General features: G+C 44.4%; 1 protein-coding gene across 12 annotated transcripts in view; it reads right to left on the reverse strand.

Moving 5' to 3' along the window:
* Window positions 1–24,506, reverse strand: part of APBB2 (amyloid beta precursor protein binding family B member 2) — a 323,568-nt gene that overhangs the window by 93,107 nt on the left and 205,955 nt on the right. For 7 of the 12 annotated variants that reach the window (XM_045834008.1, XM_045834006.1, XM_045834002.1 and 4 more), the window contains 4 exons: window positions 17,635–17,843; window positions 6,753–6,815; window positions 6,273–6,358; window positions 6,099–6,159 (listed from right to left, as the gene is read on the reverse strand). In XM_045834008.1, the coding sequence (XP_045689964.1) occupies window positions 6,099–6,159; window positions 6,273–6,358; window positions 6,753–6,815; window positions 17,635–17,843 (419 nt within the window). The remainder of the gene's footprint in view (window positions 1–6,098; window positions 6,160–6,272; window positions 6,359–6,752; window positions 6,816–17,634; window positions 17,844–24,506) is intronic. The other 5 variants (XM_045834009.1, XM_045834011.1, XM_045834012.1 and 2 more) reach the window with 3 other exon arrangements.

The raw sequence follows: 24,506 nt of genomic DNA on the forward strand, positions 1-24,506 counted from the left end.
CAAAGTTTCTGGGACTCACTTTTTTCACCTGTAAAAGAGGCCCATTAGATCATCTCTATGGTCACTTGCAACTACAAGTAATCCCATGATTCCAAATGAAATGTAGCTTTAGGCCATTTCTTTAAAGATGTAATTTTCAATACTGTCCACAAGGAGGCAGAACATCTCCTTTCCAGAAGTCTTAGCAGAGTGACACAAAGGATGGAAAGAACTCTAAGAAAACTAGTACATATTTTTCAAATATTAAGTTTTCTTCAATTTAACTATAAAATTTTATTTCTGTGTTGGTAATTCTAATCAAGCATTTGGCCAGCAATGCACCACATGCCATGAGAAATGAAAAGTGTTACAGAGCTAAATTCGAATTTTATGGTATTCAAGTAGGATGAGCCACAGGGGAGAGACTGTAAAATAATAGGCATTTAGAACTGCAAGCTATCTGGTCACCCAGACATGGCAAGGAGTTGCCTTTTTGATAAAAGAAGCATGAGAAGCAATTGTTTACAAAAGGTTTAAATACACAAAAGTTTTTAAGACTTTCACATAGACAAGTAAAAGACAAATCATTATGCCATCATTATGGCAAAAACATTTAAGATTACCATAATAAAGTTTTGAATTTAGAAATGCATAGGGACGGAACACAATGTGGTATACTGAATTAGATCCTAGAACAGGAAGAAAGACATTGAAAGAAAAACTGGTGAAAATCAGAACAAGGTATTCAGCTTTGTCCCAGTGATCGTTTCTTAGCCGTGACAAATGTGCCAGGTCATGTGGGACACGGCATGGGGGGACGCTGGGGGGCGGGTACGAGAGAACGCTGCGCTGTCTTTGCAACTTTTCTGTAAATCCAGAGTTGTTCTGCAATCAACATTTTTTTTTAAAGATTTCATTTATTTATTTACCGACAGAGGGGAGGGGAGAGAGAAAGAGAGGGAGAGAAACATCAGTGCGTGGTTGACTCTTGCGCGGCCCCTACTGGGGACCTGGCCCACAGACCAGGCATGGGCCCTGACTGGGAATCGCACCAGCGACCCTTTGGTTCACAGGCTGGCACTCAATCCACTGAGCCACATAGCCGGGGCCCCACAATAAAAATTTTAATCTAGAAAAAAAATACATAGAACACTAAGAGGAAAAGACAGCCAAGAACAGACAGAAACACAGAGAGTTTTGTGAGAAGCATCTGGTCTCGATGATGGTGTAAGAAGGGGAGATTTGAAACTAGGAGGTAGCGGCTCCCATGCAATAAAACAAAGATAAAGAAATAAAAGTGGCACAGCCTGGAGAAAAGTGGGCAGTGGACAAAGAGGTGTATTCTAGGATATTACTGATGAAATTATGTGCTGCTGCAGCCTTTCTGAAAGTGACTTTGTAATAAGTGACAAGCTACAAACTGATAGCCTTTGACCTGGTAATATCAGCCTTAGCAACCCATACCAAAGCAATAATTTAAAAGGAAAAAAGTCGCCTACTTGTATGAAGTTGCAGATCTGCTCTATGGTACTGGAAATTGCTCCTGTGGCGGTGGATGCCTAGGCGAACCACGGTACTTTAAATTACATGGACTATTATAATGGAATTAAGAATGGCAAATCTGCACACTGTACAGAGCAATCTGTGAAATGATATTTAAAGAGCTCATTACATGCAATGTAGTCTCCTAGATGGGTCCTGGAACAGAAGGATATTAGCAATAAAAAAAAGAGAGAGAGAAAATGTATATAAAGTCCATAGGTTAGTTAATAATACAGTATCAACATTAACTTCCTAGTTTGGACAACTGTGTCATAAGTATGAAGATGTTATTAGGGAAAGCCAGGTGAAGGATATGTGGGAGCTGAATATGTGCCACTCTTCCGTAGGTTGGGGGTTCTATTCTCGGTCAGGCCACATAACTGGACTGTGGGTTTGATCCCCATTTGGGGTGGAAGTGGGAGGTAACTGAATGGTGTCTCTCTCTCTCAAATCAATATACATATATCCTCAGGTGAGGATTAAAAAAATTAAGTAGGCTAGAAAAACATTTCAGAGTTATAAAAATTACTTTGCTTTTTGGCAGGTGGAGGGAAAGGGGGGAGGAGAGAGAGAGAGTCATTTCGTGTTGCCATGCGGGTTAGAGTTTTCACTGAGCTGAAGATGATCAAGACGCCCAGACTCAGGGCGGCTGGAGAGGACTCCAGGTATCCACATCCTGACAGTCTAAAAGTAGTTTTGATGTTGTTAGCATGAAGATCTCATTTAGGGAATAAGGAAGACATTTTCTATAATAATCTTTTTAGTAATCACTCCTCAGGGACTGTATTTAGAATTTCATAGTACATGAAATGAAATGTTTTTCTTCTAAAGACAAGATAGTTTCTGCTTATTGGGGAGTGGGGCATGCAGTTTGCTAACCCATGGCAGCCTGAAAAATGTAAATGTTTATCTAAAGAAAATGCTTCTGCAGAGCTTGAGCGTTTGGAAAGTCCCGGCCTTCTTGGCATTTGTTCCCTCTTCAGTGCCCTGGGCAACACGGGCTGAGTGAGGAGTGACTAAGAGGGTAGGTTGGGGTGCAGGGGAGGCTCCTCCAAAGTGGCTTCGCTGAAATCAGTTCTGAACTCACTAACTTCTTTAAAATGTGTTAAGTAATAAAATAAAATTGCATTTAGCACTGTTGGATTTTGAAATAGTTGTAATTCTGAAAGAACATCTTGGCTTCCCTCACAGGGCTTTGCTCGGCCCGATTCCCTGGTGGGCGGCATGGCCAGCGACCCGAGGAGACAAGCAGCGAGACACCTCCGCGTCCACAGAGGGACAACAACGCCACCCTGTGCCTGGCAGTGTCACCGGAGTGGGTCTGCCAATCGCCAGCAACGCAGATCATCTCCAATCCTGCCCCCGCTTCCCACTAGCGTGGGCCCCACCCCTGTCCTGAGACTGGTTGAGACGATCCTGCTGAGGGAGGGTCTGAACACAGACGCACCCACCGCACACCTGGAGTCTGGAGTTCGTCTCTGCCTTGTGGCGGACCCGCAAACTGGTCCACTGTCCTGCACCGGTTGGTTCACTGGAAATGAGTTTTGCTCCAGTGTTTGTCCTTTGCTTCCGATGACTAATGCTATGAAATACCAGTAGATAATATCCAAATGTCCCTTTATCTACAAACATTTGGAAGTTGTTGAGGACAGTGATCAAATTATTTGCTGGGGGTGCCTAACTAAAGCTATAAGTGAGACTTTTCTCTAGACTGGGGAGTTTTGAACTGGCGTGCCATGAGATTTTTAAAACATGCGATACCTTACTCTTTAGTCAGAGGCACTGACCTCTTTTTCGTTAGACTGTCCAATAAAAAAGAATGACAACAGCCAACAACAATAGCTGTCCAGTGTGAATGAAGCAAAATTATACCTATTTTTTGTCGGGCAAAAAAGCTAATAATTTTTGGTGTGCTGCAGAATTTTAGTAATTAGTTTATATGTGCCATGCGATGAAAACGGTTGAAAACTGCCTCTCTAGACAGTCTTGGGAGCACGGGCTTGGGGTCAAATGGCCTAGATTCATATCCTTACTCCACTGCTCACTAGCTGTTGAACTTTCTAGGCCTCAGTTTCCTCCTCTGTGACGTGGAGATCATGACACTTGGCCCACTACATTTTTATGAGGATGAGACTCAACAGAAATTAAGACTTTAGAATCATGCCTGGCAAAAAGTTAGCGCTCAATAAGCATTCATTATCACAAGTTTTATAATGAGGCACTAGAAAAACTATCACATTCCATAAGGAACTGGGGCGCTTTGCCTCATGAACAGTGTGATTCATAGAAAGTAGGGTTTGGAAACCCTTTCCCCTTCTCAGTACGCTTGGGACCCTCAACGGCGACAGGGACTTTCTACAGCATGGCGGGGGCGGGGGGGGAACTTCGGACCTAAGGTTGTGGGGTACTTAGAAGCTGGTGAACTTTACAGAAGTCCCTTCAAGATTCTGAGTTGCCCTTGCAGAGATTCGTGTCATTCACGGTTCAATGCAAATATTTTCTGCGCCGTTTCAAGAAAGCATTTGTCCACATAAGTCTTCTCCTATCACTTATGGAACAAAGTAGGATATACACACATACAGTACATGTATTTGTTGGTTTAGAACTAAGTACAACTTCAGTAACTTATGACAAAGCTGAACCCTCTTATCAACATGAAGAAATCCACAACAGGTGTGGGAACAGACATGCTGGCCACAGAAAGGTGGCAGATAAAGAACCCAGTGAGCCACATGACTGGAGGGAAAAAGAGAGCACCGACTTCAGCGGTACTTAACCAGGCTTCTGTTTCCGGTACCAGTTCCAGGTCCACTCCCTCTCTGCCCTCCCTCATCAGTCTCACACGGATAAGACATCCCGGCCCCAGCCCGTAAGAGTGAGAAAGATACTGCTGCTGCTCACCCCTCCTGGCCAGCCTGTTAGCATGGCTCTTGTAAAACACCTGGTACCAAAGCACATCATTCACATCCCACCTTCCTATCTTATTGCATCTCTTCCCTGCCATGAAATTTATCTTTAAAGGCCAAGGCCTGTTCAGAACACTGCTGGTCCTTCCTCGGCCTCCACGCAGTCAGGCTGCGCTTGGAATACAGCTGAGCAGACTAGGAGCAGCGGAGACTTCAACCTCGAGCCCCAGGTCTTGCAGAACCGATGGCAATTCGGCAGTTTCTGGCAAAGGAGTCAAGGTTTGAACCTGCTACGTGTAACTACTACTAGGGGAACATACTTGCTGTTTTATTCACAGACACAGGTCTTTGAGATCCAGAAAAGGTATCTAGAACCAGCGTCATAAGTTACAAATAAAAATGAAACATGCAACACAAAAATTCAGGGCCCCTGGTTCAAAAGAGCAGGAAAAATGCTGTAAATGTATTAAAACATGAAACTTCATTTTCTTCTGGTTATTTCATGTCATGTTCCTCGAGACACAGGGATCCTTATAGGGTGGGTGCAGAGCATTGCAGGTGCCCGGGGCCCTGCCCACCCCACAGGCCATCATCTTGTGGGCTCCGCCTCCCACCAGCTGCTGGACCAATACATTGTGCCCTGGCCAGGGCTGGGGAGGTTGAGCCAGGAATCCCCCTTTCCCATGGACTCACCCACCCCCAACCCCAACCCAAAGCAGGCAGGTCTCCCTCAAGTTTATTGCAGCCTCTGTGCCAGGACATGGCAGGTACTTAGACTGAGAGCAGGCAGGCTTTGCCTCACAGAGCCACCCACTCAGCACCCCAGGTGCTGTCAGCCTGGGCTGGGCAGGCCACTTTGACCCTTCCCGAGATGCCATAGAGCTGGGTGCCCAAAGTCAACCTCCCCATGCTCACACCTCGGCTCCTACAGGGGTGGATGGCGACAGAGGTCGCTGGGTGGGGGCAGGGGTAGGCAGGTGGCAGGACTGTGCACAGGCTAAGGCTCTACCCCCCGGTGCACACTCCAATGCCCCACTGGGCTTCACTTAATAACACACAGACTCGAAGACAAAATTATTAAGGATTTCAAGATGGTGACTGCACTGCATTACGCCCCAGGCCTGGGGCTCTGATCCTCAGCCCAGTGTCCTGTTCAACGGCACGACCCCACGCCCATAGCACTGGCCCTGCTGGTACCCCACCAGAAGTCCCAAGGCAAAAGTTCATTCTCACTTTCCAATCTAAAACGCGTCTCTGTTTATGACAGGGATGGCAAAGAGGTTTCCCCTCGCCTGGGGGTGAGGCCGCCCTGGAGGAGGCAGGTGCGCGGGGTCTCGTTCCACCTGTTCAGCTCTGCAAGGCAGCACCTGGTTTACCCTGAAAAGCTTCTGAAGCCCACCCAGTCAAACAATAATTTTGTCCCATTGTGCAAAGAACTGATGTACAAGATACAGGCATAGTCAGTCACGACGATTACAGAAATCCTCCCCAAGCTGACTTGGTCTGGGGATTTACTTTAAGTGTCGGGGAGATTAGAAAAGAAAGCGGATCGAGCGATAATTACTTAATAAGTGGCTCTGGGGTGATGGCTTGTAAAACTGGGCCATTATCCAAAGTCATTACTTTGATGCAAGACTATAATCGAGTTGCTGAAAGCACATTTTTACAAACCTTGGCTTCTGGGTCACTGTTGATACTACAAGAATCGTCATCATCAGCATGTGGGGCATTTCTAGAAAAAAAAACAGAGAGACAAAACAAAACAGAAAATGGGACTCAGAATTCTACCGCAAACACTGGTGGCCAAAAAACCACACATCGCGGCTGGTCCTTCCAGTGCCCTACCTGAGTTTCAAAGACGCATAGCGCAGTGTTGCTCCTTCAAACTCTTTTAGACTGGGGTCCGGGTTCACTGTGGCTGCGTGCAAATCCTGGAGGGAAACAGGTGTCTGTTAGTGGAGAATGGGAGAGGACCAGGCGATGGCTTCCAGCATCACCAGGGAGAAGAGCCCTCCCGGCCTGTGGCGGAGTGCACACGAGCGGAGGCGGGAAAAGGCATGCAAGGGCTGCTGGCTGCCGCCTCGACACGAGGTGCAGCTCACGAGACAACAGGCAACCTGGGCACTCAGCTCGAAGTCATTCACAATGGGAGATACCAAAAAAAAAAAAAAAAAGGCCACATGTGTGTAAGCTGGACATCCCTAGCAAGAAGCCCCATCACTCCATCCCTGCAGGCCGCATGATGTTTGCAAAGGAAAAGGTGCAGCCCCAGCCATGCAAAAGGAACAAAATATTACATGATCTTAAAGCTGACAATATACTTGCCTTCCAAATGTCACTATTAATCTTTCCCCCATTCAGAACAGCAAAATCACTCCATGGCTGTTTCTAGACATACAGTTATTCACACAGGAACAAAGCACATTGATTTAAGGGGTAGGGTGGGGGAGACAGAAAAAGAGAAAAGGAAAAAAACACGAGACAGCGTTGTTAGCATTGATATTCACAGGATGGGTTAGGGAACAAATTCACTCTAATAGCAGCTGGTCAGCTCACTCTTTCTGTCTAGCTCTGTATTATCACCTGCAGACCAGGCAGGAGGAAAGAGTTGGCGCTTTATTTACCAAAACAAAGGACTAAACATTATTAGCAGACAGAGAAGTTATTTTCTAAGCGTGGTCTTAGAAGCAAACAAAATGCTCCCGAATATTAAACACCTGGCACACCTGACTCCATAGGAACCCTTTTCTCTCCCATCGACCAAACAGAACTGCTTCCCTGAGGTAGGGGTGGGATTGGGGCTGATACTTGTCAGTGTGCTGGTTTGGAACCGAGGAATGCCCACGGCTAAGTGGATAAAGGGCTGAGCGGTCGAATTATTTTTATTAAAAAAGACAACAAAAAGGAAAGAGAGTGAGTGAGGAACACGGCCTGACATCGTCATGCTGAGATTTAACCACACCTGAACTAGCCCTGATCGAGCTAAAGTTAGTTCCTCCGGTTCATGAAACGCTCCAGTTCTCTGACACACGGCCTCGTCACCAGCTCACATTTGATCACTGAACATAATCACAGGACAAAGCACGAAGCCTTGCCTTGTTGGCAGAACTCTTGCATCTTTCAATCTAAACAACAACTCCCATTCATCTTGTTCAAGAAGGAAATATTTTAAATTTTCCACTAGCTTGAGTGAAGAGTCAAGTATTTTTCTTCTGAGATTTGGGGAAATAATGCTAATAAAAGCCAGGACATCCTTATGAATTTGTCACACTGACATGGTGGGCAAATCTCTTTTCTCAGATAATAAATCAACAAAGGAAACATTTCAACTAAACTTCTTTGAAAATGGGGAGGAAACATGACCCATAACTTTTGCTCACAATGTTAATAAAATTTTTGTTTTTTTAAATTTTATTTTTTTATTGTATTTTTCCATTACCATTTATCTGCCTCTTACCCCCTCCCTCCCTGCATTCACCCCACTGTCCTCTATGTCCACCCCCTGCCCCCACCCATAGCTGTCAGCCTGCTCTCCATCTGTGAGTCTGTCTCTATTGTGCTTGTTAGTTCAGAATGTTCATTAGATTCCACATATGAGTGAACTCATATGGTATGTGTCTTTCTCTGACTCACTTAGCATTGTGCTCTCCAGGTCCATCCATGCTGTCGCAAAGGGTAAAATATTCTTCTATTTTATGGCTGAGTAGTATGCTATTGTTGTGTCAATGTCCCATAGTTATTTTATTCACTCATCTACCGAACATTTGGGCTGCTTCCATATCTTGGTGATTGTAAATAACACTGCAATGAACACAGGGGCGCTTATGTCCTTTTGAATTAGTGTTTTGGGTTCCTTTACATGTATTCCTGGAAGTGGGATCGCTGGGTCAAAATGCAGATCCATTTTTAATTTTTTTGAGGTTTTTCCATACTGCTTTCCACAGTGGCTGCACCAATCTGCATTCTCACCTACACTGCAAAAGGGTCCCCCTTTCTTCGCACCTTCACCAGCACTTGTTTGTTGATTTATCACTGATAGTCATTCCGACAGGTGTGAGGTGATATCTCCTTATGGTTTTAATTCGAATTTCTCTGGTGATTAGTGACATTGAACGTCTTTTCATGCTTATTGTCCCTCTTTGCAGAAGTGTCTATTCAGGTTCTTTGCCCATTTTTAATTGGGTTGCTTTTTTGGTGTTGAGTTTTGTAAGTTCTTTATAAATTTTGGATATTAACCCCTTATCAGATATATCAGCAAATGTTCTCCCATTTCTTGGGTTGTCTTTCTATATTGATGGTTTCCTTTGCTGTGCAGAAATAGTTTAGTTTGATGTAGTCAAATTTATATATATTGTCTTTCGTTTCTTTTGCCTGGGAAGATATATCAGATAAAATATTGCTACCAGCAATGTCCTAGATTTTACTGCCTGTGTTTTCTTCTAGGATTTTAATGGTTTTAGGTCTAACATTTAATTCTTTGATCCATTTTGAATTTATTCTTGTGTGTGGTGTAAGAAAGCGGTCTCGTTTCATTTTTCTGCATGGATCTGTCCAATTTTCCCAACATTTATTGAATAAACTATCTTTAGCCCATGTATGTGCTTGCTTCCTCTATTGAATATTAATTGACTATAAAGGTATGGGTTTATTTCTGGGCTCTCTATTCTGTTCCATTGATCTACATGTCTTTTTTATGCCAGTACCATGCTGTTTTGATTACTATGGCCTTATAGTATAGTTTGATATTAGATAGCATGATTCTTCCAATTTTGTTCTTTCTCAGGATGCTGCTGCTATGTAGGGCCTTTTGTCGTTCCATATAAATTCTTGAAATATTTGCTCTGTTCTGTGAAACATGTTATTGGAATCTTGATAGGAATTGCATTGAATCTATAGATTGCTTTGGGTAGTATGGACATTTTAACGATGTTAATTCTTCCTATCCATGAACATGGTATGTGCTTCCACTTATTTGTATCTTCTTCAATTTCTTTCTTCAGTGTCCTACAATTTTCTGAGTACAAGTCTTTCACATCCTTGGTATATTTGTTCCTAGGTATTTTATTCTTTTTTGAAGCAATTGTAAAAGGGATTTTAAAAAAATTCCCTTTCTATTGGTTTGTTATTGACATATAAGAATGCAACTGACTTCTGAATATTAATTTTGTATCCTGCTACTTATTGAATTCAATCAGTCCTAGTAGTTTCCTGGTGGAATCTTTGAGATTCGGTATATACAGTATCATGTCATCTGCAAATAAAGACAGTTTTACTTCTTCCTTTCCAATTTGGATGCTTTTTATTTTTTAATCTTGTTTGATTGCTGTGGCTAGGATTTCCAGTACTATGTTGAATAAGAGGTGAAAGCAGATATCTCTGACTTATTCCCAATCTTAAGAGGAATGCTTGTAGTTTTTGCCCATTGAGTATGATGCTGGTAGTAGGTCTGTCATATATGGCCTTTATTATGTTTAGTTATGTTCCCTCTACTCCCACTTTGCTGAGAGTTTAAATCATAAATGGGTACTGGATTTTATCAAATGCTTTTTCTGCATCTATTGAAATAACCATATGGTTTTTACCCTTCACTTTGTTTATGTGGTGAATCACATTTATTGACTTGTGAATGTTGTACCAACCCTGAATTCCTGGAATAAATCCCACTTGATCATGGTATATGATCTTTTTGATGCATTGCTTTGATGTCTTCAACTTGTTAATATTTTGTTCAGGACTTTAGCCCATATATGTTCATCAGGGATATTGGCCTGTTATTTTATTTATTTTTGTAGTGTCTTTATCTGGTTTTGGAATTAGGATAATGCTGGCCTTGTAAAATTAGCTTGGGAGCCTGCCCTCCTCTTGAATTTTTAAAATAATTTGAGAAGCAGAGGTGTTAGCTCTTCTCAAAGAGTGTTTGGTAAAATTCATGTGTGAAGCTACCTGTCCAGGGCTTTTGTTTGTTGGGAGTTTTTTTGATTACTGCTTCAGTTTCACTAGGTGTAATCTGTCTATTCAGATTCTCTGATACTTCCTGATTTAGTTCTGGAAGATTGTATGTTTCTAGGAATTTATCCATTTTGTCCAGGTTGTCCAGTTTTTTGGCATATAGTTGATAATATTTTCTTACAATCCCTTGTATTTCTTTGGTGTCAGTTGTTATTTCTCCTTTTTCATTTCTGATTTTATTTATTTGGGCCTTTTCTCTTTTTTCCTGATAAGTCTGGTTAAATGTATGTCAATCTTGTTTATCTTTTCAAAGAACCAGGTCTTGGATTAATTGATCTTTTGTATTTTTTTTTTGCTTCATTTCATTTATTTCTGCTCTGGTCTTTATTATTTCCTTCTTTCTACTCACCTTGGGCTTTGTTTGTTGTTCTTTTTCAAGTTCCTTTAAGTGTGAAGTTAGATTGTTTATTGGAGCCTTTTTTTTTTTTGGATAGGTCAGTAATACTATGAATTTCCCTCTTAGGATTGCTTTCCTTGTGTTCCACAGATTTTGGATTGCTGTGTTCTCATTTTCATTTGTTCCAAGGTATTATCTGATTTCTTCATTGATCTCATTATTGATCTTCATTATTTAATAACATGTTATTTATCTTCCATGTCTTTGTGTGTTTTCAGTGTTCTTGTGATTGATTTCTAGTTTCACCAAATTGTGGTCAGAGAAGATGCTTGACATAATTTCAATCTTCTTAAATTTATCGAGACTTGTTTTGTGCCCTAACATGTGGTCTATCCAGAAAATGTTCCATGTGCACTTGAAAAGTATGTATATTCTGCTGCTTTGGGGAGAAATGTTCTGAAGATATCAATTAAATCCATTTGATCTAGTGTGTCATTTAAAGCTGCTGTCTCCTTGTTGATTTTCTGTGTGGAAGATCTATCCATGGAAGTTGGGGTGTTAAAATCCCCAACTATGACTGTATTTTTGTCAGTCTCTCCCTTTATGTCCATCAAGGTTTGCTTCACATATTTAGGTGTTCCTGCGTTGGGCACATAAATGTTTATGAGGATTATATCCTCTTGCTGGACTGTTCCCTTTATCATTATGCAGTGTCCTTCTTTGTCTCTTACTTAGTTTTAAAGTCTATTTCATCTCTTACTTGTATAGCCTTGGTTTTAAAGTCTATTTTATTGAATATATGTATGGCTACCTCAGCTTTTTCTTTCCTTCACATTTGCATGAAATGTCTTTTTCCATCCCATTACCTTTAGTCTGTGTGTATCTTTCCATCTGAGATGAGTCTCTTGGAGGCAGCACGTACATGGGTCTTGTTTTCTTATCCACTCAGCCACCCTGTGTCTTTTGGTTGGAGCGTTTAAGCCGTTTACCTTTAAGGTGATTATTGATAGATACATATTTATTGCCATTTTATTTTTTTACTATTTTCCTTTGTTTTTTTTTTCTTTTTCTTCTTCATCTTCTTAAGGCAAGCCCTTTAACATTTGCTGCCATACTTGTTTGGTGTTAACAAACTCCTTTAGCTTTTCCTTGTCTGAGAAGCGCAATATCTATTTCATTTTAAATGATAACCTTGCTGGGTATCTTTTAAAATTATATAATTTTTAATCATTATAATATCATGAAAAATTATATAATTTTTAAAAATTATATAAATCTTTAAAATTATATCATTTTTAAAACCACTCAAAGTAGAAGCAGCCACGTTCAAGTACCCCATGTGCTGAAAGATGCATTTATCTAACTCTACGGCACTCTAAGAGGGTGAACGCATTGCAACATTTCTACCCATTATCTGTTTTGCACAGTTGGGGTCCTCATTGCTTTCTTTGTTGGACTAGGCACCTGATCTGTGGTTTTTCAAAATAAATTAGAACTTGGACCATTGTATTTACTTTTTAAAAATAATCTCTTTTATTGAATAAAAGAATACGAAGGCTGGCCAGCCTGTCACCTCTCTTCTACTCCCCCTCTAAGAGCAGTGTTCAGGTTTCACTGAGAGAAAATAAGTGATGTAGGAGAGTCACCCCCGATTAGCTGAAGACCCCTGTGAGCCCCCAGAACGGGTGTGGGCTTGTGCATGTGTGTTTTCCTGGGGCGGTGACCCCCACTTTCTCTCATGATTTCAGAGGGGTCAGTGACCAAAACAAGTTTAGTATCACCACTGTAAGGAGATCAAGCAGAAAATAAAATTTTAAGCTAAAATTTCTTTTTTAAAAAGAAAATAATCCTATTTAGCCCCAAATCATCATCACGGTGTACATGTGAGCAATACTGGGTTTTCATTTAAGTCAAACTGGAACAGGGATATCAGATGATGAATTAGGAAGGCTAAGATAATTGTGTTTTTGTGGAGACCTTTTTTTCAAAGGGTGGATGTCTGACAAGAAGGATCTGATATTGCTAACGATACTCCAGGGACACTCTGTTGGAACTGGCAAGGCTGAAAGAAGAGAATTTTTAAAAACAAGTATGCAGAAAAACTTTCAGCATTTAATAAAAAGTTCTCTGTCAGTGTGTGTGGCTTAAAAATGTTTAATGTATTTACTCTTTGGACGAGAGGGTCCCCACAGAGTACAAGTCGGTCACGTTTCCAGACCGACATGAATCTAGCTCTCAGGCCCTGCAGACGCGAGTCAGCTGGCTCAGCGCCAACAATCACCCTGCACAAATTTAAATAAACAAAGGTCTTGCACAGCGATTTTGCAAAAACTTAAAATAACATGGGCACCCCTAAAAAAACCCTTTCATACAGAAATCAAGTAAGGAAAAATGGAAACTAACATTTTATGTACGATTAGGCCAAAGGCCTTTTTTCCCTTCTATATATTTAAAAATAGTCATTAAAAAAATTCTTTTCTCTCCCATGAGTAACCATAATTGTCTTTTTTTTATAATTAAGGACAATGGAAGACAAAAGCAATTTGTTTTAAGTTTAAGAACTACGTATTCTATTCATCTAATTCTTTTTAATTAGGAGGAGAGAATACAGTATTATAGCTAATACATTTTTTTGAACAATAACCCATCAGAGATTCTTTGGTTCTCCAGAAAGTCCGCAGCCACCCCAGTCTGCTGTCTGGAAGTCGGGAGTGAGATACGGCAGAAGAGACGAAAAGACAATGAGAGAGGACAAGGTGGGTGGGGCACAGACACAGGCACAGAGGCAGGGAAAAGTGGGGGGGGCAAAGGAAGAGCAGAGACCAGCTTCCACGGGCAAGGACCTCCTAGTGGGTGATCTTTCAGGAGGCACAGCGGACTGACATTCTGGTGCCAGAGTTAGAGCTGGGGACATGTTCTCCTGGTGCTCGTCTTGACCTTGCCCAGGCTGCAGCGATTACGACAGAGATTATGCCCAGTCCTGGGAGGGCCCTGGAGCCTTAGCTCTTCAGAGCCAGTGCGCCCCGGGGGACTGACCCAGCCCCTGGGGCATGGCACCCTTCTCAACCACGCTGCAGAAGCCATATGAGGACGGACCCACTAAAGGGGCTCAAGTCTATAACCTGGACTACTGAGAGCTTTCGTCTTCTGTATTTCTCTTCTGAGATCTCGAAAAGCAATTCCACAACTCAAACAAAACCCCCCTTCCTTCTCCCCACTCCCTTCTTAAGGAACTGAGAACACCTTCGGTTGGAAAGGTTATAGGAAAGACTTGCATATGGGGTAATAGTTATTCCTAAAAATATTTTGTCTGGCTCCCTCTTCTAAAATTCAACATCTGAGTAATTTGGAACAAATCGATGGATTGGGGGGAGATGCTCACAGGCCAAATCTCAGCAGCAAATGCTTCCTGGCCAGTTTATAAACTTTCAAAAATACTGCCGGCATGTGCAGAGGAAACATTATCCGCTGTGCTTAACACTTCCCCAGTAAACTCTGGAATGTGATATGTAAAATTGTCAAACTGCAAGGAAGCCTTCAGTCCTAAACTTTTGTAAGCTGAGTCAACAGATTTGGCACTTATTTGATTTTTTTTAAAAGACAGCTCCAAGAAAAGCTGAATAAAATATGCATTTCTAGCACAACATATTACAAGTTTCTTCTCTCCCTTAACATTTTGCTTCCCCTCATGTTTCCAAATTAGTTGAAATAGATTCTATTTAGGAATCAAAGAAATGGTATCGCTTCTCTTTAACTGTTATTAGCACCTGAGGCAATGTTATCAACATAAGTCATTTTCTAGAAGGCTCAGTACACGACACAGCCCTCCCTGGGGGTGAGGTGAAGAGATTCCAGGCTCTGCAAGCCTCCGGATGGACAGTGTGGAGCGAAGCTGGCGGGAGGGGTGGGGGTCAACAGACCTTCATTCAAGCTTGCCTCTATCATGAATTAGGCACATGGTCTTGGACAAGCTCCTTCACTTCTCTGAGTCTCAGCGTTGTCAAGTGTAAAAGGGGAACAACAACTATAGTACCAGGTGCACAGGGTTTTATGAGGAGTAGGGTGATTAGGCGTGAGCCTGGCCCTGTGCATGCTCGATCACCCTCAGTGCTGCCGATTAAACAGCCACTGCGGCATCTGCACACCCTGGGTGTGGGCAGGCTGGGTCTTTTCCCCAACACTTCCCCCCTTCCTCTTCTCTCTACCTGCTTACCTCTTTGCCCCTATGATTTTAGTTTATTGCCTCTTAAATCTGCTTGGTTCTTTGACACAATAGATGACTTTAAGTATGGGAAAAACGTGTAGAAAGCAAACAATGGAAAGGTTGATCTGCAGAACACTGATCCCATTGGTCAATTAGAGTGCTGGATATGAGTCACGCTCTCTCTGAAACTTTAAAAACTACACATCCATTAACAAAGTTCCCTGGAAGGATAAGACTCTGTCAAAAACAAAGTCATGGTTAGCAACAGAAGAGAGGAACAGAACCAAGAGCCTGGTGGAAATTCACAGTCCTGGGCAGAGCACAGGATCTGGAACGAGAACTGGATGCACACCCACCCCAACTCCAGCTGCGGGGCTACACCAATAACTGAACCTCAGCTACCTCTTTTCTTTGGTAAGGAATGTAACAGCGGTCTTGTCTGCCACATGGAGGGTATTGAAGGAACAAATGGGGTGACATTTATGAAAATATCCAGAAAGCCACAACAAGTCATAAACAGCAGCCGGGCGCTGAGCACTGAGGTTGTGTGAGGGACACACTGCACTCTAGGAAGGGCAGCGGGGGGAAGGCCATGGGGAGGCACCCTGACCTGTGGATGGGAAGGAGAAAGCAGGTGCAGAGAGGGCTAAGAAGAGGCCAAAGTGGGCATCAGAAAGAAGCTGAGAGATCTGAGGTGGACTCTGCCACCTGACACTTTTCTCCGGGCCAGCTGCCCACTGGTGGTGCATTGTTCCCAAAACATGGTAATGCAAGTCTACCCTACTCATCAAGGAAATGAAAATCGGAGCCACAGAAACCTTGGGATGCCCTCCTGGACTCCACCACACCAAACCCTGGCCCCGGGAGGCAAGCTTTAAAAAGGACTTCACTTCTTCCAAGGAGCATAAGAGAGTCATTGAGCAGAAAGAGGATCTCAAAGGTACTCCAATCTCCTCGCCTCTGGGACAACACGAAGGTGGAGTAGGCTGAAACCTCCAAAGCCAAGGAAGAGGAGTGAGAAGAACTCTGGCCTAGAATTCAGGAGAATTCAGGAACTCTGAGTTCTACACCCAGTGTTGCTGGTAATCACTGACCTCTCCATGCTTCAGTTTCCCTGTCTCCATTCGATAGATACTGGTGTCGGACAATCCTTTCCCACCCCTGGCACTTCTCATGGGTGACGGTGGGTGAAGGGTTACAATGAAGCCCAAGAGCAGAGACGTACAGGCAAGAAACAGAGAGGATATCTGTGCCTTAGTGAGAGCAGAGGCTGCATCCCGGCTGGCTCGGACTCTGGGAGGCCACTCTGTGGCCCGGGGGAGACACGCCGAGATGCGACTAGGCTGGGATAGGAAGAGGACTCTAGTTTGAGCCAAGCTCTTGGAGGCCCAGTGCTGTGTTGGTTGTGCACCTAACACAAGACGAATGAATGACTGAGTGGAATTTGTTCAGGGAGAAGGAATATGATGCTCCAATAAAATGTTATCAAAATCACCCAGTGATCCTATGTGGATCAGTGGAACTGAAGCATGTGCCTGATTATTGTGAAAAAGTACAAAAAAGCCACAGCCCTTGTCTACCAGTGAGGATACAGCTCGCCCCAGCCCCGCACTTGAAAGATGGAGGATCTGAGGCCCAGGCCGGGCGAGTGAGATGCTGAAGCCCAGGAAGGAACAACGGGGTGCAGGCTTTCCTGCCTCCCAGGGGAGAGAGCAAGTAAATAATCAAAGATGAAGGGAACGAGATGTCTTTTTCTTGTTTCCTGCAGGAAGTGTGAGGATAGTTGCAGATATTGTACATGGAGGAGCTCTGCAGGTACATCACCCACGCCCCAAAGTAAAAGGAAACGGGTTGTTGAAAGAACAAAAGACTGTGGTCAGAAAAAAACAGAAATGTCTTGGTGTCAGCCATCAAATCACTTTTCTCAAAAAAAAAAAGCCCTTATTTAATTGTGACCTTTTCCGAATATAATTCTCTTGACTATTTCGTTATCAGGATTTACAAAGCCTCACTGCAGGACTCTTTGTATTAATAAATACCACAACGGAATTTTTTAGTGCCTCAGTTCTTTGTTTAAACATTCAAATCTCTTCCTCAGGGGCAGCAGAAATTTATGCTGCTCATTATTTCTAAAATCATGTCATTTATGCTAAATAAACAGATTCTTTTTTAAAAATAGAAATTAAGCATTTAAGGGCTCTCAAGGGTTATTCTTATAGACATCCTCTCTATGCCATCCGATGAACCCAAGGATAATAAGATATGCAGTAATTATAAGACGTCTGGCCAGGAGACGTTCTTCTGTGTGTAAATATTTCATGGAGTCAGCACCATGCAATGGCACCTACAGAGTAAAATATTGTCTCTGTGAGCCCTGGGGAATCTTAACCACTTCTCATTAGTCAGCCCCTCTTACTTTTTGTACCTAAAACAGTGTTTTGAGAGATCAAAAACCATTCAAAAATGAACGCATCCCTGAAAGATGGTATTAACCCTATGTACTAAGAGGGAGCATTGCTGAGGTTTCAAGTGCAACATGCATGATAATCAAAGAGCTTACCTCGATGGCCTGTGGGGGCAGAAGCAATGAGTCTAAAGAGATACTACTACAAATTGCACCCCCTGTACTAAGTTGTTAAAAAGACATTCCGTTTTACCTCGTTCTCAGGGGTGGGAGATGGCGTTACAGAGCTAAGGGACCCTTTCCTAGAGCCCTGAAGATCCGCTGGGACCGAGACGGGGCGTTCCCACTGCGTCGTTCCCGTGGGGATGTGCCAGTAATAGGTCCCGGCCACGTCGTTGATTCTTTTCCAGCCAGGAGGCAAATCTGGGTCGGTCTGAAATGACTGATCACTCCATATATCTGCTGGGAAATGGGGAAAAAAAAAGAGCTTTGTTAAAAGAGGAAACAAATTATAGTCATCCAAGTTTAGTGCCAACAGTCAGGAGAATTCTGTAGACAGGTATGTCCTTAGCCCAGCTGAGAAGAACTGCAGCCACACTGTGGATGCAGGGCGCGGTGAAAAGGGGTGATATGGAACAAGACAAGGAAAGAACTGGACAGGAAGGATGGATGGCATTCGAGACTGGGGACATGAAAGACCCACTGTCAAGGCATCCAGCGGCTCCAAGACCCTACCAGCAAACCAAAGCTCTATCACTGCTCTTACGTGACTCCCGGTGACCCCGTGGCTGCGTGATGTCCGCAATGTCCTGTCCTCAGCAGCCATGCCCGGCTCCTGCAGACTCCTGCCTACAGCTCCTTTTCCAGTGTCGGCCCACCTCCTATTTCGTTTTCATCTTTTCCTCCTGCCTTCTAGTTTTTCCCAAAGAACCCTGCCTTTTCAGGATGTGCCCAAAGTGGGGCAGCTTCAGTTGTATCGTTTTTGCCTCCAATGATGTTTCAGGCTTAATTTGTTTTGTTAGCCAGAATTAACAACCCATGTAAAATTTGCAAGGTCACACACAAAACCTACCTCATTCGTCTGTAAATCAGTAAGATTTACTGCCTGGTATCCTATAATGTTCCCAGCAATGAGTACAACTCTTACTTTCTTTAACTGCTTTCTATAAATGAATGCTATATTTATATCTTTTAATAACTCCTCCTTTTCAAAGTAGCAATGTCTTTTGTAAAACTCTAGAATTTTAAATCGCACACAGAAGATTCCCAAGGAAGACAGCCTGGAAGAGCCCTGGTGTTCAGGGCGGGGACAAGACTGACTCTAACCCAGGCCTGTAATGTAAACATACAAAGTAGGGCGGCTGTGAAATACAACAGGGAATGGAAGGGACTGTGGCAAACTGGCAAGCATGCGCCAAGTTTAAAGGCATTCAGATTCAAAAAAATAATTTTTAAACACTGTGGGGGAGCTGGTAAATGAAATAAACCGGCTATCCCCTGGCCTATGTGAATATTTTATACGTTTACTAGGTAGCTCTTTGCTTTGAAAAAATCTCATTACTGGCCTTTTTAGAGTTGAATATGAAATGGATGAATGGGCTAGAGAAGACAGGAGAGAGAAGAGGAACAGAGTAAGACATTCATAGAGGGGGGGCATCATGGAGGAGTCACAGGCAGCTACATGGAAGGAAGCAGGTAGAAAACCTTCAGGAAGTTGGGCTCTAAACTGGGGATCACTTCATTCTAATGATTAGGCCCTTTTCTATGTGGCCATTTGGAAAAGGCCGGAGCACTGTATTACAATCCAGTGAGAAATCGTGTGGGGCTTGTCTGTGCAAATGTCACTGCATCACGTGGGCAGGAGTCACGGAGGCTGTTACAGAAGAAAAAGAAACCAAACAAAGAGGCAGATTAAGACCACGGGCACAGATGTGCCTTCAAGAGGCTGTTTGGGATCCCGGCTTTCACTTTCTCATTTAAATCTGCCAGAGGCAAAACTGCCCCTTGCCTCAAATTATGATGGAAACTTCCCTTCCCCCGACAGGAAATTAGGTGTAATTAAATAATTTCAAGTTACTCAAACTCGAAACAAACACGTGTGTACATACGCTCCTTTGTCCTGTGTTAGTTTTAGGGTTGTTTTTTTTCCTGCAGTAATTTTGTTTTCGGTGTCTCAACTGAGAAAGGGCAGGCAAAATACACGGGTTTGGGGACTGTTGAAGAAGAAGACCCAGTCAAGAGTGTTCCCCTGTCCTACTGTAGTGGCTCCAAGGCGAGCTCTGGGGCTAGAAACTGAAAGGACATAAAAAAGGCCACTAGTTACCATTTGAGGTCTGAGAGCCTCAATTTATACATCTATTCAGTTTTCTCTACAACTGAGGCATTAGCATATAGGAAGAATAGCTACATACATAACACTATCAGAATATGAAATCATGTCAGACCAAGGACAGAGGTCAAGGTCAGTGTTCTGAAGGCTTGGCTGTCTGAGGAGGCACCTCAAGGGCAAAATGAGAGGGGCTTCGGGTTGTAGGACAGGGACTGGGCTGTTCTGTCTTCAGCCAGACCCACCCGCTTATATTTGTTTTCTATGCCGAGTTTCTGCTGTGATTTTGTTGGGGAGAAAGGGGAGGGGGGAGTGATTCTGATGGTAGAAGCTGATGATGATGGTGAGAGGATAACGATGGAGGAAGTCAGGTGGACACATCCACGGTCTCACTCCCAGTTCCAGGACCATTTACAGAACCCCTTCCACACTATCCTGCACTGGTCACAGGGGCTGTGAGCCCTCTGAAGGCACCATCCTGTTCCCCAGGCCTAGCCCAGCAGGGTTCAATAACAGTGAGTCAGATGGGCAGTGGACGGATGCATGGACAGATGGAAGGAAGAAAGGATAAAGATGGAGGGAGAAGTGAATGAATGAAGGCCTTGAATGATGGGATCTGGAAATTGGCACCTAGTGAAAGGGATTCTGAAGAAACCCATGCTATGCAGTCTCACTAAATAGGGCAACTTCCCAACCCCCAGGAATACTGGCTTCTGGGTAGGAGCGACGTCTGCTTCCCTTGATGGTGCATGTGCACCTTCTCAGGGATGAAAAGAAATACAATGGGAGAAAGTGGAAAGAGTTCTGGGCGGGAAGCCAAGAGACTTGGAGCTGAGATTAGTTTCTTTTTTTTTTATGGATATATTCAACAAGGAAAAGCATGAAATATATCTTCTGAGCCACCTCAGCCCTATTATACTCCATTCTGTTTAGTGTTCACAGACCCAATTTGTTTTGTTTTTCTACATAAAATGATGTACAAGGGGGAACCCTAAAAACTGGAATTATCTTCTGGAGGGCAGGCCCCTGGTAGTACAGGCTTTCCCTGTTAGGCGAGTGTTCTAGGAGCCCATCTGTAGCAGTGTACCAGCTGGCAGCGTTGTGAGAGGCTGCGTTCAGCTTCAGGGAATTTTTCTTGAAGACTCAGTGTGTTTGCCCATTTCATGATGGTGATTTATGAGTGCACCTGCCCACCCTGCGCTGAGTGTTCAGCAGTTTTTGACCAAAAACAGCATGACCCCTGGGCCCCACCCTCCCTCTCCACCCAGTCTCATCTTGAGTGAATTTTTGTTTCCTGGATGAAAAAAGTCCTCAAAGGGAAACAGTTTGCCAAGGTGGAAGAGGTGAAAGAAAAAAATGCAGAAACACTAAAAGGCATCAGAATCGACAAGTTCAAAAACTGCTTTGAGCAGTGGCAAAAACATCTCGATAGGGGCACTGCATCAAGTGGAGAGCACTCTGAAGGTGACTAAGTTTAAACATGTAAGAATAAATACACAATTTTTATAATTTTGAATTAATTCCATTTTGGGGGGTCTCCCCTTGTACATATTGAAATAAGTACCTCGGACCTCATTCAGTGGTTTTCAATTGCTATTAAACTGGTTAGGGAGACAGTGGTGCAGGAGGGTGGAATTCTGGGTCTTCCAGAGCCTTTTCACCATAACAGCTCCACAGTTACCTGTTTTACATATTGGTGTTGCATGTACAATTTCCCTTGCAACAGGGATCAGTTGTTTAAAAATGTTTTTGCTTAAAATAAAGCTTGAAACCATATTGAAAGCAAGAGACCAGTAGGGCCAAGACATCGAAACACCACGAAGCTGCTACTGTCATAAGACTGTGCAAAACATCGCAAAGCAGCTGAAAAGGCTGCCCTCAGCGGGGCGCCCCTGAGGACATGGCATGAAGGAGGGCGCGCGGATAAATCCAGAGAGGAAAATCTGTAGACACCGGGTTCTTAGAGGATGTTCCAACCCCTCCCTAATTCTGGGGAAATTACTTAGCGCAGCTTTGCCGAAGAAAAAGCAAGGAGCTGGCCCCGCGGAAAGGCTGTGATGGCTGAGAGTGTCGTCGTCCTTCTGAACCTCAGCAGTTCTCAAACTGCCCTTCTGCCCTGCGCCCCTTCTACACAGATCTGCTCAGAGTTCTGAGGTCACAACACAGTATTCTCAGCTCTCCGGGGGAATATCCTGAAGGCCCGCCGGACTCTCTTTGGGTGAGCCATTGTGCAACAGTAACCGCAGGAATTTCGTTCCGTACTGACAGCACAAAACAGAGCGGGGCTCTGCCGCGGGGCTGCCCTGCGGCAGGCCTGCACCGCAGACCAAGTGCAAGCGCTACTCAGGGAGAGATGAACAGGAGAGTTCAAGTGGAGAAACACACAGAAAGCCCGCAGAGTAGCATCAGATATGCCAGCGAAATTAGAGGTGAGGGGAGTCAACAAAGGCTCTAGACACGGCGTCATGCAGCCTGGCGTGGAGACCATGAGTGAGAACTCTGGGGGCCCTTCCTGTCTGGCTCGGCCACTCACTGTTTGAATGACCTTGGACAAGTTGCCCAACTTCTTTGGGCGTCAGATGCTTATCTGTAAAATGGCGATGAAAACAGTACCCACCTCCATTCAGGATAAAGGTTGGCATAGCCCGGATAGTCACTACATAAGCGGTCACTGTTACTGCTGGCATTATCAGATTACGTGTCTCCAAGCCGACCACGGAATAATGTATTAAGTTCCCTAAAGTCATTGTAAAAAAAATATTTTCAGCTGAGTCCAAAGGAAAATGCTCAGTGCAGAATTTATGAGATTAAATGACCCTGATGGTTCAAAGAAGAAGGATAAAAGGTGATAGATAACTTTATGGTGACTCCTGATGAAGGTCAACTGGGTTCCCTCTGCAGGGCGGGGCTTTGAGGACCCGAGAAGGTCAGACCAGACCAGGTTTTACCCAGCATGCCTTGCTGAACTTTCTCCCCATCGCACCATGCCCCTGACCGCTGTGCTGCTGCTTCACAGATCTCAATTAATGTACAAGCAAAAAAAAAAATTAAATACTTCAAAATTGTAAAAATAAAACTTTCCCTGGGTTTCTCTCAAACACAAACCATCCCCAAATGAATCAAGTTTCCTTGTATTTGTATGATTCCTGAGTCTTTCCCGCACTGTGCGTCTGGGGACCTCATTAAAAGACCAAAGTTCCCCACCCACGAAGTAGAGCAGGTCCGCACACCCGTGATCACAGGTAATGCTCACATCAGTCTCGGCTAGGAGGCACGAACAGGAATGTCAGTCAGTCAGGACAAGAATCCTGGGCTTTCCAGGCTTAAACCCAAGTCCTCTTCACGCTGCCATGAGGTCCTAAGTGCTGGTAACAGTGACGCTGTTAGTAACAGTGAAGTGACAAGGACAGGATGCTGACTGCGGTGTGTCCCCGGCACAGGGGTGCATCCCTGGCTCTGCTGTGCTTTATTATAGGAGCTGTGGTGCGTCCCGACTGCCTAATGAGGAATATACTACCGTTAGCCACACTTCAGAGAGGACAGCAGTGTGGTTTAAACCCAAGGGGGTAAACTGTGTCCCTGTGTACAAGTGGATTTTACTTTTTCGAAGACCTGAGAAAAATTGGCATGGAAATTAGAAGGTGAATAAACAGAGGAGAAACAAAAGAAAAAGATCACAATGGCTGCAATGCTGAGGCTCCGAGCCCAGCCAGCCGACCTGACCAAGGTCAGACGACCGGTGAGTGACAGCACCAAGATTCACTCCAGAGGACTGGTCCCGAGCCCTGACCCACCCCAAGGCCCCCAAGGCCAAGGAGGATACTTCCGATGTGGGCTTTGCGTAGGGTCTTCCTTTCTGTGCCTCCCTCCCTAATGCTGCTCCCAGGAAATCGGGACAGCCACTCCAGCTCCCCATAATCTGGGCCTGTCCTTTAGAGGCCTCAGGATCAATTCCACCCACAGGCACGCTGCCCACTTCTCCCTCCCACCTGTCCGAAGGATCTCGCACCTAAGACGCTTTATGGTCTCCTGTCACCCCTGCATCCCACTGAAGGCACAGGCACAGGCTGGGCACAACGCCATAGGTGCCCCTTCAAAGTGGCTCTGTGGTCCTTCATTGTTTGTAGTTCTGTTCCTTTGTGAGGAGACAGGAAGCAGGCTCTGGAAGTCAGAGTGTAAAAATAGCAAGGCTGAGTAGCTCAGAAAGTCCCTCTTGAGCGGGGAGCCTCTCGGGCCAAAAGCAATACTTGGCGTGGAAACAAGGAGCCCATCAGTGAGCAGCGAGACCTGCCCCCTCCAGCCACCTCTGGCGCCTGTGCCACTGGCCTGGCTCCACCCCACGGTCTTTGCAGAGCCCTGCTCCCTACTCCCCACCACTGCAGTGGGGCCTGTGTGTGGGGCCAGCCCGCCTCTAATCATCCTCTCCCCTGGGCTCACTTGCAGGAATCCGAGGGTCAAATGAAAACAAATTAGCATCTAGCAACAGCAGCTGGAAATTTCCTCTCCCGCCTGGAAGCCACAGGAAGGAGGAGGGGGTGAGCCAGAATTCTCAGTTCGGTAAGGTCTGCAGTGCAGGGCACAAAAGCTTCCCCTCAGGTCCTCAGAAGGGCGCTCACTCCCTTCCCCTCCGCTGGTGTATGGGGTGCCCTAGGTGTACACGGCATGGGGGAGGGGTGGGAGGAAAGAGGAGATAGGTTGACTCATTCAACAAATATTTCCTATCTACTCTGTGCCAGGCATTGTCTTAGGGCTGGAGACGCAGAGGTCATCAGATAGACCCAGGCCCGGCATTAGCGGTT

Source organism: Phyllostomus hastatus, unplaced genomic scaffold (assembly GCF_019186645.2).
Source record: "Phyllostomus hastatus isolate PE091 unplaced genomic scaffold, TTU_PhHast_1.1 phas_contig_196, whole genome shotgun sequence".
In the NCBI taxonomy this organism is placed as follows: domain Eukaryota; kingdom Metazoa; phylum Chordata; class Mammalia; order Chiroptera; family Phyllostomidae; genus Phyllostomus; species Phyllostomus hastatus.